Source organism: Cyprinus carpio, chromosome A3, assembly GCF_018340385.1.
Source record: "Cyprinus carpio isolate SPL01 chromosome A3, ASM1834038v1, whole genome shotgun sequence".
Taxonomy (NCBI): Eukaryota; Metazoa; Chordata; class Actinopteri; order Cypriniformes; family Cyprinidae; genus Cyprinus; species Cyprinus carpio.
In genome coordinates, this window is record NC_056574.1 from 2,673,389 (window position 1) to 2,691,847 (window position 18,459).

General features: G+C 41.2%; 1 protein-coding gene across 1 annotated transcript in view; it reads left to right on the top strand.

The window, feature by feature from the left end:
* Window positions 1-1,077: 1,077 nt before the first annotated feature.
* Window positions 1,078-18,459, top strand: part of LOC109046747 — a 69,289-nt gene continuing 51,907 nt past the window's right edge. Inside the window, exons 1-2 of the mRNA XM_042733724.1 lie at window positions 1,078-1,316; window positions 1,462-1,719. Of these exons, the coding sequence (XP_042589658.1) occupies window positions 1,463-1,719 (257 nt within the window). The 5' untranslated portion in view covers window positions 1,078-1,316; window position 1,462. The remainder of the gene's footprint in view (window positions 1,317-1,461; window positions 1,720-18,459) is intronic.

Consider the following 18,459-nt stretch of genomic DNA (forward strand, 5'->3'; position numbering starts at 1 on the left):
TTCTGACAGACTCGACCTCACTCTCAAACCTAAAGCTGTCTCTGTCAGAAGAACAAGGCTTCTCTTCAGACACCTCACAAACATACACACACTCAGGTACAGACCGGATTATTAATAACTTGAAGCACAATATGTAAGTTTCACTGCTAGAGATCATTTATTCCAAACAATAACAAAGATGTAGCGGGATGATACAGTCACAGAGAGTGAATCATGGGATTTGTTGTGTTCACCTCCACAGCCGTTTCATTTTCATTTCATTTTCATTTTATGGGATTAATTTTGGTTAGCAGGTGATTTTTAATGTTTTTGTGAAATCGTGAAAGTGTAAAACAGACAGCTGTGGCTTGCTAGATGCTACCAGAGATCATTGGCTTTGGCACTAGCACTACATCTTCCACATTGTTTCAAGAAGCGTGCTGTGTTTCCATGATTACTACTAACAACCGAGAGTACAGAGAAATGACCCCACTGACACGTGACACAAACACTTGGACCATTTTTCTACTTAAAACTGTGAATTTCTCTGGATTTAGACATTGTTGGAAAACTTTTAGCATGATTTAAGTACACAGGCTAGATTAACAAAATATCTAGTTTTAAAATATCTAGTAAAATCTTACATATTGTGCTTTTAACATTTCAGATGTTGATCTTGTTTATTTTTTGTAAATGGTGATTTGCTTATATTTATAATGTGTGTTGTTGTTGTTGTTGTTTTCAGGCTGAGTGGTTATATGCTGGTGAGAGTTGTGCAGGCGTTGAGGTTTATGAAGGTTCGAGCTCCCATCACCGTTAATGAGCTCACACTTGATCTGAATGAGGAACAGCAGTCAGAGAGGAATCTGTCCAGGATCATGAGCAAATTAGCCATCCTTCTGAGACTCTGGACGGTCAAGTGTTTGAACTTGACTAAATATTAGGTTTGTTCTGTTTGTGTGTGTGTTATTGTGTGTCAAGGGGGAAGTGTGTCTCTGGTGTGTGTGTGTGGCACATTTCAAGTGTTTGCTTTTATATCTACAAATATAATCAACTCTCTCTCTCTGTGTGTGTGTGTGTGTGTGTGTGTGTAGACTGTCCAAAGAGACTCTCCAGAAGCTTGTTAAATGTGTCTATGAAGCTCAGGAAGAGGAACTGACTCGGTGCTTCCTGCAGAAAGTGGGCAGGGATCTGACTTCCTGTTCCTTGAGCTGGGAAGAGCTTCATTATTTCCTGCAGCACAGAATTCAACAAATCACTCTGAACCTCAGAAAGAGTAACATTCAGGTCAACATCAGAGAAATTCTGCCGTTCCTGAACCGGATTAAGTTTAAACGGTAGACAAGTAATTATTTCTTTGAGAAAATCTGCATGTAAAATGTAGCCTATCGTTTTTCATTTTTGTGCATAAAAATAAATTAATAGTATGCTAAAGAAAAAATACAGCAATGTAATAAAGATAAATATGATGTGTCTGTACAGGATGAGCTCTGCCTTCATGCTGTGTGTGATCAGAGAGATCTATGAGTCCGGCTCTGCTGGGTTTGTGTCCAGTCTGTTGAGTTCAGTGGAGAACTACATTAACCTGCAGAGCAGAGATCTGGACTCTGTTCACTGTGCGGCCCTGCGCTTCACACTGCAGCACTGCACTGCAGCTTCACTCAACCTGCTCTGGACCTCCATACCAGAGGAAGAGCTGCAGAGCATTCTGCCTCTCTTCACACACCTCTCCCACCTCAGGTCTCGCTGCTTTCCTCTCTATCTCCATTCTTCTGTTTCTCTGTATCAGGTCAGCCTGTGTCTTTCATTCAGAAGCTTTCTGTGTGATGTCTACTACAAGCCTTAAAGTGGCATTGAATTATGTTTTAACTAGTTAAAGGCATGTTGTTTTGTTAGTAGTATTTTTTATAATTATTTTAATATTGTTATTTAATATGTATTTAAGGCCAGTTATTGGTTTGCATTTATGGTACCTCTAAAAAACACAGTCCTTTAAAAGTCTACGTAAACAGCTGTTCAGTTAATTGAAATTATCATAATCAAACATTTCTATCTCAAAAATACTGAAAAATGTATTTATGAAAGTAACCATTATAACACCCAAAATCATTAAGAGCCTTCAGAATAATATCATTCTTTAAGATTCCCATTCCTACTAAATGGTTTAATTTTTCTAAAGGTGCTTTAAGGCTGTTACTGATGTTTCCAGAATTCAATTCAATTCAAGTTTATTTGTATAGCGCTTTTCACAATACAAATTGTTTCAAAGCAGCTTTACAGAAAATTAAGTTTTTACAGTATATTTAGTAGTAGCTTGTCAGTGGTGACTGTCAAATTGATGTACATATGGCAGAAATGTACAGTGAAATTCAGTTAATGACTTAATCAAACAGACGATGAACACTATTAACAGCAATGATTATGTGTTGAAATCAAACTTGAAGCAAAATGTGGTAGTTCTGTATGTTTCAGGGTTGGCATCATCTGAGGTCCTCTGAGGGGTTGGGATCATCTCTTCTCAGGTGTTCTGGATCCAGACTGAAGCTTGTGTAATTCCTAGTTATCACGGGATGTCAATCCCAGCAGAAACAGAGAAACAATTAGAGACATAATTAGTGTAGCTGCTGTTTCAACCAAGCAAAAATGATTTGTTCAACCCAAGCTAAGGAATGATAATTTGCATTTGATCAGATATAACTGCAGAACAAGATTATGAGATGCATTATTTGAATACTTGGTCAAAGAGGTGTGTTTTTAAGCTAGATTTAAACCGAGAGAGTGTGTCTGAATCCCAAACATTATCAGGAAGGCTATTTCAGAGTTTGGGAGCCAAATGCGAAAAAGCTCTACCTCCTTTAGTGGACTTTGCTATCCTAGGTACTATCAAAAGTCCAGCATTTTGTGACCTTAGGGAGCGTGATGGATTGTAGCGTGGTTGAAGACTAGTTAGGTACGCAGGAGCTAAACCATTAAGGGCCTTGTAGGTAAATAATAATATTTTGTAACTGATACGGAACTTAATAGGTAGCCAGTGCAGAGACTGTAAAATTGGGGTAATATGAGCATATTTTCTTAACCTGGTAAGGACTCTAGCCGCTGCATTTTGGACTACCTGTAGCTTGTTTATTGAGGATGCAGGACAAGCACCTAGCAGTGCATTACAATAGTCCAGTCTAGAGGTCATGAATGCATGAACTAGCTTTTCTGCATCAGGAACAGGTAACATGTTTCGTAGCTTGGCAATGTTTCTAAGATGGAAGAATGCTGTTTTTGTAACATGCAAAATATGATTTTCAAAAGACAAGTTGCTGTCTAATATAACACCAAGATTTTTGACAGTAGAGGAAGTAACAGTGCATCTGTCTAACTACAAATTGTAATCAAATAGATTTTGTGTAATGTTTTTTGGTCCAATAAGAAATATCTATTTCTTATCCAAATTCAATAGGAGAAAACTTACTGGTTATCCAGTCTTTTACATTTTTAACACTCTGTTAGCTTAGATAATTTAGAAGTTTAATCTGGTCTTGTTGAGATATATAGTTGAGTATCATCACCATAACAATGGAAACTAATTATGTATTGTCTAATGATATTACCAAGGGGCAACATGTATATTGAAAATAGCAGAGGACCTAGAACAGATCCTTGTGGCACTCCATACTCTGCTGGTGATAAATAAGATGACTCCCCCGCTGAAATAAACAAAGTGGTAGCGATCGGACAGGTAGGATCTAAACCATCTTAAAGCCTGCCCTTGGATACCTTTATAGTTTTGTAATCTATCTATGAGAATGTCATGATCTGTGGTGTCGAATGCAGCACTAATATCAAGTAAAACTAGCGATGAGATGCAGCCTTGGTCTGACGAAAGCGTAATCATATTTAGTTTTAAACAGTGCAGTTTCTGTGCTATGGTGGGGCCTGAAACCTGATTAAAATTCTTCATAGAGATATTTTTTTTATTTATTTATTTATTTTTTTTGCAGGAAGGAGCACAATTGAGCAGACAACTTTTTCTAAAATTTTAGACATAAATGGAAGATTTGAAATGGGTCTGTAATTTGCAAGTTCACTAGGATCTATTTGTTATTTCTTAATAAGATGCTTAATAACTGCCATCTTACCTTTACATTTACATTTAATCATTTAGCAGACGCTTTTATCCAAAGCGACTTACAAATGAGAACAATAGAAGCAATCAGACCAACAAGAGAACAACAACAGTATACAAGTGCCATGACAAGTCTCAGTTAGACTAGTACAGAACACATAGCCAGGGGTGTTTTTTTTTTTTATATAAAAGAATATGCTAGACAAGAAAAGAAAAGGTAAGTGCTTAGTATTAGTTGGTTAAGTGCTGGCGGAAAAGATGAGTCTTTAAATGTTTTTTGAAAATGAGTAAAGACTCAGCTGATCGAATTGAGATCGGGAGGTCATTCCACCAGCTGGTCACAGTCCAGGAAAAGGTCCGTGAGAGTGATTTTGAACCTCTTTGGGATGGCACCACAAGGCGTCGTTCACAAGGCGTCTTGAATGGTTTTGGGACGTGACCTAAAGATAACGACGAGTTAATAATATTGAGAAGCGGTTCTTCTGCTACAGGCAACAACTCTTTCAGTAATTTAGTGGGTACAGGATCTAATAAACATGTTGTTGGTTTAGATGCAGTGATAAGTTTATTTAGATCTTCCTGTCCTATAGTTGTAAAGCACTGCAGTTTATCTTTGGGTGCGATGGATGAAACTGAAGTACTAGACGCTGTAGAATCTACATTTGTTATTGTATTTCTGATGTTATCTATTTTATCAGTGAAGAAATTCATAAATCTGCAAATTCTTTTAGGAATTCTGTATATGGCCCTGGTGGTCTATACACAGTAGCCAGAGCAAGAGATAAGATAGATTTATTTTGCATATCTGACAGTGTAACATTAAACAGAAGTATTTCGAATGAGGTAAACCTGTATCCTGTTTTCTGGGTAACATTGAGAATATCACTATATATTGTTGCAACACTTCCCCCACGACCAGTCTGACGGGGCTCATGTTTATAACAGTAGTTTGGTGGAGTAGACTCATTTAGACCAATATAATCATTTGGTTTTAGCCAGGTTTCAGTCAAGCAGAGTGCATAAAAACTATTATTTGCGATCATTTCATTTACAATAACTGCTTTGGGTGTGAGTAGACGTGCCGGTATTCGGTAATGCGATATGTCGCGGTAATAAATATATGCACGATATTGTTATTGTTATCGTGGGCACTTCTAAATACCGTGAATAATTATATATTACAAATTATTTTGAATTTGGAATGCATTTTAAGAAAACTATTCACATCAACTGGTCAAAATTCACAACACCGCTCTATGCTGCTTGAAAGAAGCGTGGCTCTGATGTAAACAAGCACGCATGAGAAGCACATGGAGGAACATGTGACAGACGCGCTGAATGAAAGCACATTCACTCTCTGACAGCAGATGGCACTAAACTGCAGAAAATGCAGCCCTTATCCTGGAAACCCCATAAATAAAGCAGCTGCGCTACTTTCTAAACATATTTAAATGATTTTAAACAACCATTCAGATTTGTGAATTTGCTATGGTGTTCATCACAGAGCCAAATACTTAAATATTTCAACTTAATAGGCTATTTAATTTCAAACTTTTTTTTTCTTCTCATTTTAATCTGGACTACATCATGCCCTAGATATTGTTTGAAAGTGTTTTGATTCTTTATTGTTCATTCACACTTTACATTAGGGCTTCATTGGTTAAAATTAGTTAATTCATTAGTTAACATTAACAATATTTAATAACACGTTGTTAATTTAATAACACAATGTTAAAATCATTGCAACTGTGTTATTTAATGAGCTAACAGGAACTTAGACTTGTACTTTTTAACAAAGATTAATAACTTCTGTAGGAAATGTAGCTATTGCTCACTGTGAATGTTAATGCATTAACTAAGGTTAACTAATGAGGTCTTATTGTAAAGTGGTACCTATTGGTCTTTATAGTTCTTTTGCACTTTAATCTGTGTAAAACCTTTAACTTTATATATTTGTTTTCTGTATTGGTTATTATTGTAAATATTGGTATGTTATTTTTGTTATAAGAAAAAAGTTATTTATCCTGTTATACTGTATTATGGCCACTTTTTTTTAAACCAAATTTCAATACTGTGATAATACCGTATACCGTGATGAAATCATTAGCAATTAAACGCAACAGGAAAATTTGATACCGGCACATCCCTAGGTGTGAGTGATCTAATGTTAAGGAGCCCAAACTTAAAAAAAAAGTTTTCATTTATTTAGCATTTTTCTGGTTTAATCACAATCAGATTTTTTCTAGAGACTGTATTAAAATTATATTTTGACCTCATTATTCGGGGAACAGACACAGTCTTTATAGATTGGACAGCACAAGTCCTTCTATTATTTAAGTGGGTAGAACAAAAGCCATCATAGCAGTTATTTAACAATTGGCTTACTAGTCATATAGAGTGAGAATTTGTCCTGATCTAGTGTTTGTCTGTGTTCAGTGTTGACAGGCTGTTGTTACTGAAGTTACAGAATCTGTCCTGATCTAGTGTTTGTCTGTGTTCAGTGTTGACAGGCTGCTGTTACTGATGTTACAGAATCTGTCCTGATCTAGTGTTTGTCTGTGTTCAGTGTTGACGGGCTGCTGTTACTGATGTTACAGAATCTATCCTGATCTAGTGTTTGTCTGTGTTTCGGGTGTTGACGGGCTGCTGTTACTGATGTTACAGAATCTGTCCTGATCTAGTGTTTCGTCTGTGTTCAGTGTTGACGGGCTGCTGTTACTGATGTTACAGAATCTGTCCTGATCTAGTGTTTGTGTTCTGTGTTCAGGCTGTGTTGACGGGCTGCTGTTACTGATGTTACAGAATCAGAATCTGTCCTGATCTAGTGTTCGTCTGTGTTCAGTGTTGACGGGCTGCTGTTACTGATGTTACAGAATCTGTTCTGATCTAGTGTTCGTCTGTGTTCGGTGTTGACGGGCTGCTGTTACTGATGTTACAGAATCTGTTCTGATCTAGAGTTCGTCTGTGTTCGGTGTTGACGGGCTGCTGTTACTGATGTTCCTGATCTAGTGTTCGTCTGTGTACGGGTTCGGGCTGCTGTTCAGTGTTGACGGGCTGTGCTGTTACTGATGTTACAGTTAATCTGTCCTGATCTAGTGTTCGTCTGTGTTCGTGTTGACGGGCTGCTGTTACTGATGTTACAGAATCTGTCCTGATCTAGTGTTCGTCTGTGTTCAGTGTTGACGGGCTGCTGTTACTGATGTTACAGAAATCTAGTGTTGATCTGTGTTCATCTTTATTTCAGTGTTCGTTGACGGGCTGCTGTTACTGATGTTACAGAATCTGTCCTGATCTAGTGTTCGTCTGTGTTCGGTGTTGACGGGCTGCTGTTACAGTTACAGAATCTGTCCTGATCTAGTGTTCGTCTGTGTTCGGTGTCGGTGTTGACGGGCTGCCGTTACTGATGTTACAGAATCTGTCCTGATCTAGTGTTCGTCTGTGTTCGGTGTTGACAGGCTGCTGTTACTGATGTTACAGAATCTGTCCTGATCTAGTGTTCGTCTGTGTTCGGTGTTGACGGGCTGTTGTTACTGAAGTTACAGAATCTGTCCTGATCTAGTGTTCATCTTTATTCAGTGTTGATGGGCCGCTGTTACTGATGTTACAGAATCTGTTCTGATCTAGTGTTCATCTGTGTTCGGTGTTGACGGGCTGCTGTTACTGATGTTACAGAATCTGTCCTGACAGAATCTGTCCTGATCTAGTGTTGACGGCTGTGTTACTGAAGTGTTGACGGGCTGTCTGTTACTGAAGTTACAGAAATCTAGTGTTCGTCTGTGTTCGGTGTTGACCTGTTGATGTTACTGTCCTGATCTAGTGTCTGTGTTCGGTGTTGACGGGCTGCTGTTACTGATGTTACAGAATCTGTCCTGATCTAGTGTTCGTCTGTGTTCGGTGTTGACAGGCTGCTGTTACTGATGTTACAGAATCTGTCCTGATCTAGTGTTCATCTTCTTCTGTTTTCGGTGTGTGACTGATGTTACAGAATCTGTCCTGATCTAGTGTTCTCTGTGTTCGGTGTTGGCTGCTGTTACTGATGTCCTGATCTGTCCTGATCTAGTGTTCATCTGTGTTCGGTGTTGACGGGCTGCTGTTACTGATGTTACAGAATCTGTTCTGATCTAGTGTTCGTCTGTGTTCAATGTTGACGGGCTGTTGTTACTGAAGTTACAGAATCTGTCCTGATCTAGTGTTCGTCTGTGTTCGGTGTTGACGAGCTGTTGTTACTGAAGTTACAGAATCTGTCCTGATCTAGTGTTCGTCTATGTTCGGTGTTGACGGGCTGCTGTTACTGATGTTACAGAATCTGTCCTGATCTCGTCTGTGTTGTTCGTCTGTGAAGTTACAGAATCTGTTCCTGTTCTAGGGCTGTGTTGTTACTGATGTTACAGAATCTGTCCTGATCTAGTGTTCATCTGTGTTCGGTGTTGACGGGCTGCTGTTACTGATGTTACAGAATCTGTTCTGATCTAGTGTTCATCTATGTTCGGTGTTGACGGGCTGCTGTTACTGATGTTAAAGAATCTGTCCTGATCTAGTGTTTATCTGTGTTCGGTGTTGACGGGCTGCTGTTACTGTGTTCAGAATCTGTCCTGATCTAGTGTTCGGTGTTCGGTTGACGGGCTGCTGTTACTGAAGTTACAGAATCTGTCCTGATCTAGTGTTCGTCTGTGTTCGGTGTTGACGGGCTGCTGTTACTGATGTTACAGAATCTGTCCTGATCTAGTGTTCGTCTGTGTTTCGGTGTTGACGGGCTGCTGTTACTGTTCTGTCCTGATCTAGTGTTGTCTGTGTTCGGTCATGTTGACGGGCTGTTGTTACTGAGTTCCTGATCTAGTGTTCGTCTGTGTTCGGTGTTGACGGGCTGCTGTTACTGATGTTACAGAATCTGTCCTGATCTAGTGTTCGTCTGTGTTCGGTGTTGACGGGCTGCTGTTACTGATGTTACAGAATCTGTCCTGATCTAGTGTTCGTCTGTGTTCGGTGTTGACGGGCTGCTGTTACTGATGTTACAGAATCTGTCCTGATCTAGTGTTTGTCTGTGTTCAGTGTTGACAGGCTGCTGTTACTGATGTTACAGAATCTGTCCTGATCTAGTGTTCGTCTGTGTTCGGTGTTGATGGGCTGCTGTTACTGATGTTACAGAATCTGTTCTGATCTAGTGTTCGGGCTGTCTGATGTTCCTGATCTAGTGTTCATCTGTGTTCGGTGTTGACGGGCTGCTGTTACTGATGTTCCTGATCTAGTGTTCGTCTGTGTTCGGTGTTGACGAGCTGTTGTTACTGAAGTTACAGAATCTGTCCTGATCTAGTGTTCATCTGTGTTCGGTGTTGACGGGCTGCTGTTACTGAAGTTACAGAATCTGTCCTGATCTAGTGTTCGTCTGTGTTCGGTGTGTTGACGGGCTGCTGTTACTGATGTTACAGAATCTGTCCTGATCTGATGCTGTTCGTCTGTGTTCGGTGTTGACGGGCTGCTGTTACTTACTGTTACAGAATCTGTTCCTGATCTAGTGTTCGTCTGTGTTCGGTGTTGACGGGCTGCCGTTACTGATGTTATAGAATCTGTCCTGATCTAGTGTTCGTCTGTGTTCGGTGTTGACGGGCTGTTGTTACTGAAGTTACAGAATCTGTCCTGATCTAGTGTTCGTCTGTGTTCGGTGTTGACGGGCTGCTGTTACTGATGTTACAGAATCTGTCCTGATCTAGTGTTCGTCTGTGTTCGGTGTTGACGGGCTGCTGTTACTGATGTTACAGAATCTGTCCTGATCTAGTGTTCGTCTGTGTTCGGTGTTGACGGGCTGCTGTTACTGATGTTACTGAATCTGTCCTGATCGGTGTTGTCGTCTGTGTTCGGTGTTGACGGGCTGCTGTTACTGATGTTACAGAATCTGTCCTGATCTAGTGTTGATTCGTGTTCGGTGTTGACGGGCTGTTGTTACTGAAGTTACAGAATCTGTCCTGATCTAGTGTTCGTCTGTGTTCGGTGTTGACGGGCTGTTGTTACTGATGTTACAGAATCTGTCCTGATCTGATCTAGTGTTCGGGTCTGTGTTCAGGTGTCCTGACGGGGCTGTTGTTACTGCTGTTACAGAATCTGTCCTGATCTAGTGTTCGTCTGTGTTCGGTGTTGACGGGCTGCTGTTACTGATGTTACAGAATCTGTCCTGATCTAGTGTTCGTCTGTGTTCGGTGTTGACGGGCTGCTGTTGACTGTTACAGAATCTGTTGTCTGATCTAGTTGTTCGTCTGTGTTCGGTGTTGACGGGCTGCTGTTACTGATGTTACAGAATCTGTTCCTGATCTAGTGTTCATCTGTGTTGTTGGTGTTGACGGGCTGCTGTTACTGAAGTTACAGAATCTGTCCTGATCTAGTGTTCATCTGTGTTCGGTGTTGACGGGCTGCTGTTACTGAAGTTACAGAATCTGTCCTGATCTAGAGTTCATCTGTGTTCGGTGTTGACGGGCTGCTGTTACTGATGTTACAGAATCTGTCCTGATCTAGTGTTGACGGGCTGTGTTACTGATGTGTTGACTAGTGTTCTCTGTGTTCGGTGTTACTGAAGTTACAGAATCTGTCCTGATCTAGTGTTCGTCTGTGTTCGTGTTGACGGCTGCTGCTGTTACTGATGTTACAGAATCTGTCCTGATCTAGAGTTCATCTGTGTTCGGTGTTGACGGGCTGCTGTTACTGATGTTACAGAATCTGTCCTGATCTAGTGTTCGTGTGTTCGGTGTGTTGACGGGCTGTTCTGATGTGTCCTGATCTAGTGTTCGTCTGATCTAGTGTTCGTCTGTGTTCGGTGACGACGGGCTGCTGTAACTGAAGTTACAGAATCTGTCCTGATCTAGTGTTCATCTGTGTTCGGTGTTGACGGGATGCTGATGTTACTGATGATCTAGTGTTCGTCTTACGGTGTTGAATCTGTCCTGATCTAGTGTTCATCTGTGTTCGGTGTTGACGGGCTGCTGTTACTGATGTTACAGAATCTGTCCTGATCTAGTGTTCGTCTGTGTTCGGTGTTGACGGGCTGCTATTACTGAAGTAACAGAATCTGTCCTGATCTAGTGTTCATCTGTTTTCGGTGTTGACGGGCTGCTGTTACTGATGTTACAGAATCTGTCCTGATCTAGTGTTCGTCTGTGTTCGGTGTTGATGGGCTGCTGTTACTGATGTTACAGAATCTGTCCTGATCTAGTGTTCGTCTTTGTTCGGTGTTGACGGGCTGCTGTTACTGATGTTAAAGAATCTGTCCTGATCTAGTGTTCGTCTGTGTTCGTGTGTTGACGGGCTGCTGTTACTGATGTTACAGAATCTGTCCTGATCTAGTGTTCGTCTTACAGACGGGCTGCTCTGTTCCTGATCTAGAGTTCATCTGTGTTCGGTGTTGACGGGCTGCTGTTACTGATGTTACAGAATCTGTCCTGATCTAGTGTTCGTCTGTGTTCGGTGTTGACGGGCTGTTGTTACTGAGTTACAGAATCTGTCCTGATCTAGTGTTCGTCTGTGTTCGGTGTTGACGGGCTGCTGTTACTGATGTTACAGAATCTGTCCTGATCTAGTGTTCGTCTGTGTTCGGTGTTGACGGGCTGCTGTTACTGATGTTACAGAATCTGTCCTGATCTAGTGTTCGTCTGTGTTCGGTGTTGACGGGCTGCTGTTACTGATGTTACAGAATCTGTCCTGATCTAGTGTTCGTCTGTGTTCGGTGTTGACGGGCTGCTGTTACTGATGTTACAGAATCTGTTCTGATCTAGTGTTCGTCTGTGTTCAGTGTTGACGGGCTGCTGTTACTGATGTTACAGAATCTGTCCTGATCTAGTGTTCGTCTGTGTTCGGTGTTGACGGGCTGCTGTTACTGACAGAATCTGTCCTGATCTAGTGTTCGTCTGCTGTTTCAGTGTTGACGCTGCTGCTGTTAACTGTTCCTGATCTAGTGTTCGTCTGTGTTCGGTGTTGACGGGCTGCTGTTACTGATGTTACAGAATCTGTCCTGATCTAGTGTTCGTCTGTGTTCGGTGTTGACGGGCTGCTGTTACTGAAGTTACAGAATCTGTCCTGATCTAGTGTTCGTCTGTGTTCGGTGTTGACGGGCTGCTGTTACTGATGTTACAGAATCTGTCCTGATCTAGTGTTCGTCTGTGTTCGGTGTTGACAGGCTGTTGTTACTGATGGTTACAGAATCTGTCCTGATCTATGTGGACGTCTGTGTTCGGTGTTTCTGTTACTGTTACAGAATGTCCTGACTAGTGGCTGTGTTCTGTGTGTTGACGGGCCGCTGTTACTGATGTTACAGAATCTGTCCTGATCTAGTGTTCGTCTGTGTTCAGTGTTGACGGGCTGCTGTTACTGATGTTACAGAATCTGTTCTGATCTAGTGTTCGTCTGTGTTCAGTGTTGACGGGCTGCTGTTACTGATGTTACAGAATCTGTCCTGATCTAGTGTTCGTCTGTGTTCGGTGTTGACGGGCTGTTGTTACTGAAGTTACAGAATCTGTCCTGATCTAGTGTTCGTCTGTGTTCGGTGTTGACGAGCTGTTGTTACTGATGTTACAGAATCTGTCCTGATCTAGAGTTCATCTGTGTTCGGTGTTGACGGGCTGCTGTTACTGTTATCTGTCCTGATCTGTTACAGAATCTGTTCCTGATCTAGTGTTCGATCTGTGTTCGTCTGTGTTGTTGACGGGCTGCTGTTACTGATGTTACAGAATCTGTCCTGATCTAGTGTTCGTCTGTGTTCAGTGTTGACAGGCTGCTGTTACTGATGTTACAGAATCTGTCCTGATCTAGTGTTCGTCTGTGTTCGGTGTTGACGGGCTGCTGTTACTGATGTTACAGAATCTGTCCTGATCTAGTGTTCGTTCTGTGTTCGGTGTGTGTGACTGGGTTGCTGTTACTGTGTTCGTGTTCAGTGTTGACGGGCTGCTGTTACTCTGTTCCTGATCCTAGTGTGTTCATCTGTGTTCGGTGTTGACGGGCTGCTGGTTACTGATGTTACAGAATCTGTCCTGATCTAGTGTTCGTCTGTGTTCGGTGTTGACGGGCTGTTGTTACTGAAGTTACAGAATCTGTCCTGATCTAGTGTTCGTCTGTGTTCGGTGTTGACGGGCTGTTGTTACTGATGTTAAAGAATCTGTCCTGATCTAGTGTTCGTCTGTGTTCTGTGTTGACGGGCTGTGTTACTGACAGAATCTGTCCTGATCTAGTGTTCGTCTGTTACTGAAGTTGACTGTTACTGATGTTATCAGAATCTGTCCTGATCTAGTGTTCGTCTGTGTTCGGTGTTGACGGGCTGCTGTTACTGATGTTACAGAATCTGTCCTGATCTAGTGTTCGTCTGTGTTCTGAGTGTTGACGGGCTGCTGTTACTGATGTTACAGAATCTGTCCTGATCTAGTGTTCGTCTGTGTTCGGTGTTGACGGGCTGCTGTTACTGATGTTACAGAATCTGTCCTGATCTAGTGTTCGTCTGTGTTCGGTGTTGACGGGCTGCTGTTACTGATGTTACAGAATCTGTCCTGATCTAGTGTTCGTCTGTGTTCAGTGTTGACGGGCTGCTGTTACTGATGTTACAGAATCTGTCCTGATCTAGTGTTCGTCTGTGTTCGGTGTTGACTGGCTGCTGTTACTGATGTTACAGAATCTGTCCCTGATAATAATCAGTAGATTACTTGATTACCAAAATAGTCATTAGTTACAGCCCTCAGATTAGTTAAAATATTTCTAAATACAACTGCATTGTTCACAATTTGTACAGTTTAAAGACTTTTTTTTTGTTGTTTTTGTTTTTTCAACTTGTTTTTCACAATTTTCTCTAGTTCTAGTGAACCAAGTACCTGTATTTTGTCTCATCTTGTGAGTTAAGTGTATTGTCACACCCCTAGTGTTGATAAGCAGTGTTATAGCTCATAATTTTCCAAGTGTATGATACTTTTGCCTTTCATTCTTTAGGCCAACCATATATTCATGAAAAAAAAATCCAGTTTTAATAAAGAAAGCAAAGAAAGCTCTGCCATAGTATCCTTTCAAATTTTAAAGTTGCCTGCCACAGTCATTGCATGCTTTGCATGTGCTGCCCCCGCCGCCCCTGGAAAAAAAGTTCAGGCTCAGGAGTTTTTTGCTTTAACCCCTGTGTGGCGGCCCTTCAGCTTCATAGAAAGAAAGAAACAGAGAGTTTTATTGGGTGTCTTCGATTTATTTTAAGATGCAATGGCTTCATTTGCTAGTGATGCGTTGTCTCAATTCTTTGTTGCAAATGTTCTCCATGCATCCCGCAACACTGTGTTTACACGTAACTTCATAACTTTCCATAACAATTGTATCACAGCATGGTGGCACGATGGAAACTACAAAGAAAACAAAAATAAATACATAAATAATAAAAACGCAAATAGACAAATTAACATTCACAATATAAACAATACCAAAACAAACATTCACACTACACATTTAACATTGATTTCAAATTAAACAAATAGTACAAAAGAAATACATAGAAAACAAACTAGCGTACCCTGTCTGCTTGCAAAAGGGATACTAAAGCTTAAAGCTTAAACCATTTTCACCGAGAGCTTGTTAGCTCAAGAACAAAGCAATATGAAAATACTCTTGCTTTGTTTCCTCTCCTTATATGCAATAAGTATATTTCGCCATCTAGTGGTGGCGCCAAGCAAAACAAATTAAAGGGGAAGGCCATTACACTCCCACCAATCATGTTATGATAAGCTTACAAACCAACACAAAGCCATACAAATATCGCCACATGATTTTCAACCTTCAGTGACCCTTTTCCAACATAGCGCACACAACAAAAAAAAAACATTTTAATGTGACGCTTTAGCAATTGTCTAATCTGCGAGTCCCGATCCCTCGATCATTAAGATCATTCGCTTTCCAAGTAGAACCACTCATTTTGGAATTGAATGCGGCTCAATGATTGAAGGTTGGGGTGATGCCTAACTTAGTCTTTGGATTTTCGTTCTCCTGTTTGAACTTTAGCTTCGTCGGATAAGCCATACGTTCCCTTGAATGACCTCAACTACTCTACCTAACTGCCACTGGTTCCTTGGCAGCATGTCCTGCTGATGAGTGCGTGCCACTTCTATAGATGTGGAAATATTTAGGAGATACTCCCTTTTCCAACGACTCAGAGTGTTAAATTAAGTACTGGACTCATACCTTTTTTGTAGCATACATGTCTTCCTTCAGAAAGTTACCAGGAGGAGGAAGGAACTGTCTTGAACTTCATTAGGATAAGATGATTTGTTTGGTGTTATAGGTTCAGTGACTTGAGATCATTATTCCCATCTACAGTTAATGGTCGACTGTTAGCGATAGCCATAAACTTACATTAAAACAATGTGTTCCTAAGAGAGAAGGTCATCAAGTCTGCCAGAGCACTGAAGCGTAGCATTTGCTTTTATTCGCACAGTCCTGATTTGGCGTTCCCAGACACCACCAGAGTGACTAGCTGAAGCAGCATTAAAAAGGCTAAACTTCGCTGATTTTCCATAAAGAAATGCCTCCAGTGTCTTTCGCATCACATTCTTTGGAGAGCTTCTCGAAGTTCATTTCACTGGCTCCCCTAAAATTTGTACCACAATCACAATAAAGTTGGCGTACAGCTCCACGGAGGCTTAGGAAACATCTTAGAGCATTAATAAGAACATGTCTGTTGACAAATCTTCCAACATCTACGATATGAACAGCTCGAGAAGAAAGCGCAAGTAAAGAGAAGACCATATCTTTTATACTCCTTTCGACCCTTCTTTATGAAAAACGGGCCAAAACAGTCATACCAGTGTAACAGAAGAGTGGAGAACTCAATCCGTTCTTTAGGACAGAGCTCAGCCATTGCTGCTCCTCTACTGGCCGTCTTAGCTTCCTACATTGTACACATTTGTTATCAATTTCAAGATACTGATCTGCTGCCACCGATAACCCAAACACCCATTGCTCTGAGTTCCATGAGTGTTTGATTACCATCCCTTGATGACAAATTTTAGCATGGTCATGTGTCAAAATGAGTTTGGTGATGTGGCTGTTTCTTTCGTCCAAGATCACTGGATGCTTGAACTCTTCACTAAGATACGACTGTTTCAATCTTCCTCCAACGGTGAAAAAGACCACTTTTCAAAAGAGGATCGAGATGAAAACGTGCACTTGATTTCTTGAAGAACCTTCCCTCCTTGAATTGCTTTTATCTCTTGGAAAAAAGCCATGTTGAGAAGAGGTCATTAAGAGAAATACACACAAAATAGAGCAATCACCACATCAACTTGTCTGGCTTGTGAGGGTGGTAAACGCCATGATGGGGTATACCACACTGTTCCTTCATCAGATGTAACAGGAGCCATCTCGCATCCCCTTGCTGAACATTTCTTCCATGAAGGCCGATTGTGATAAAGCGAGAACTCACCACCGCGTAGGAGACGTTGGTGAATGTGTCCGTTAAAGATGTTTTAAATGATCGGCTCAGCCCGCAATAGGCACTTATGTGCAAGTGGACAATTTATTACAGTGCCCAAAAATATAATTAGTCCAATAGTGAAAAAATAAATATATTACAGGTAAGCAAAGTACCAAAGAAAACAACAAACAGAAAAATAAAGAGGGAATAATCCAAATGGTCACAAAAAAAGTCAATATACCGGTAAGTAATCATACAATATACAGGCGTGTGGATAAGATCGCTTGAGGCACCACAGTGTGCACTTCGCCTCGACTTGGTAAACAAGTGATGAGTTTTACAATCTGGCCTCCCTATAGGCCAGGACTCCACCCCATTCCATGTGCCTTACGCAAATGGGTAATACAGACAGGCCAGACTCCACCCCTCACATGTGACTTCAAATGGGTACAACAGACTGTAAAAAACCCACTACTTCAGGCATTTTTACTTCTTTTACACAAATACTTAATACTAAAACACAAACTCAAACACATAATCAACAACAAAACATTAAACACAAAAATAATACATTTAACCATTTAATTCATATACACACAAAGAAGCAAGGTTTACACCCTACTAATATAAAATAATGGTTTGGGTCGTGGTTTCCCGGTGCGCTGGCGGCAGCTGGCGGCGAAGTCAGTGACGCCATAACTGATCGCCGCTCGATTGTTCTGTTTCTGGCAGCCGCCTCACACCGGAACACCGAACCATCGCGATCGCTCCAATTCCATGCAACAAACACGCGACGACAAGACAACATCAAACAACGCGGCAGTGTGAGTGCAAAAATGTCCGGGGTTATGAATATTGGACAGATGTGGAGGGGAAGATGAGGCCAATGTTCCATCGGCATATGTGCCATCGGGACCGCTATGTGCACCCGCGCTGCCGGACGGCAAACAGGAGAGGGAACCGAGAGTTATTACGGCAGAACAGCAGGAGGGAAACGAGAGTTATTACAGCGTAAGTATTTCTGCTATGTAAGTGTGCGCGTGTGTGTGTGTGTGTGTGTGGTGTGAGCGCGGTAAGTGCTGCTGTAAGCTGCCCAGCAGTGACAATTACGGGTCAGCTTTGTTGATTTTGACTTCAGCCTTTTCAAGTGCTGCAAACGTTTACCATAGCTAGCTTCTTGTTATGAGGTAAAGTAGGGAGGGACTGATGCTCTTTAAAAGGAAGGGGCAGTTGAAAATGTCCATCTTCTTTTTTTTATGTTTGATATTGTCACTAATAAGACATATAAAACGGACGCCTTCCTGGGACACATATTTATCAAGCCATAACCCTTCTTATTGAAATCTGACTCAAAACCTTTAAAAATCATATTGATGGAACTGACAATTTCTTTCACTGAAACTCCGATGAATGAAAACTTTGACTTCTTGTCTGTCCAGGTGGGGATTACAGAGGCCAATGATGCTCCAACCCAGCTCTGTTTTTCTGTGCAAAGGCTCATTTTCAATGCCAATAATGACCTCTAAAGGAGCTAATGCTAAAGGACAATCATATCCAATTAACAATCCTATAATACAGCTCTGAAGTGATGGTAACTCATTGGCAGTAATGCTTAAAAGGTGAGGCCATTGCCGCGCGGTCTTTGCCGATTGGAATATAAGCTTTATCCACGGGAATAAGAGTCACAAGTATAGGCTTGCTGTACATTAATACATTTCCCACCTTGGAGTCCTACGCACTTGTAAGCCACTAACCTTGTTACTTGAGGGCGACTGTATCTGTAGTCGTCATAGTACTAAGTCTCAACTTCACTGCTTGACTGCCCCACTTGGAGCTCATCTAGAAAAATCTTTCAAAATAAAAAAGTCAAATCACTCTGTGTGTCCAAGAAGTAGCTTATGTGATAATCTCATTTCGTGGCTTATCCACTGTTGAAATAAAAACAGGAACAATGCTA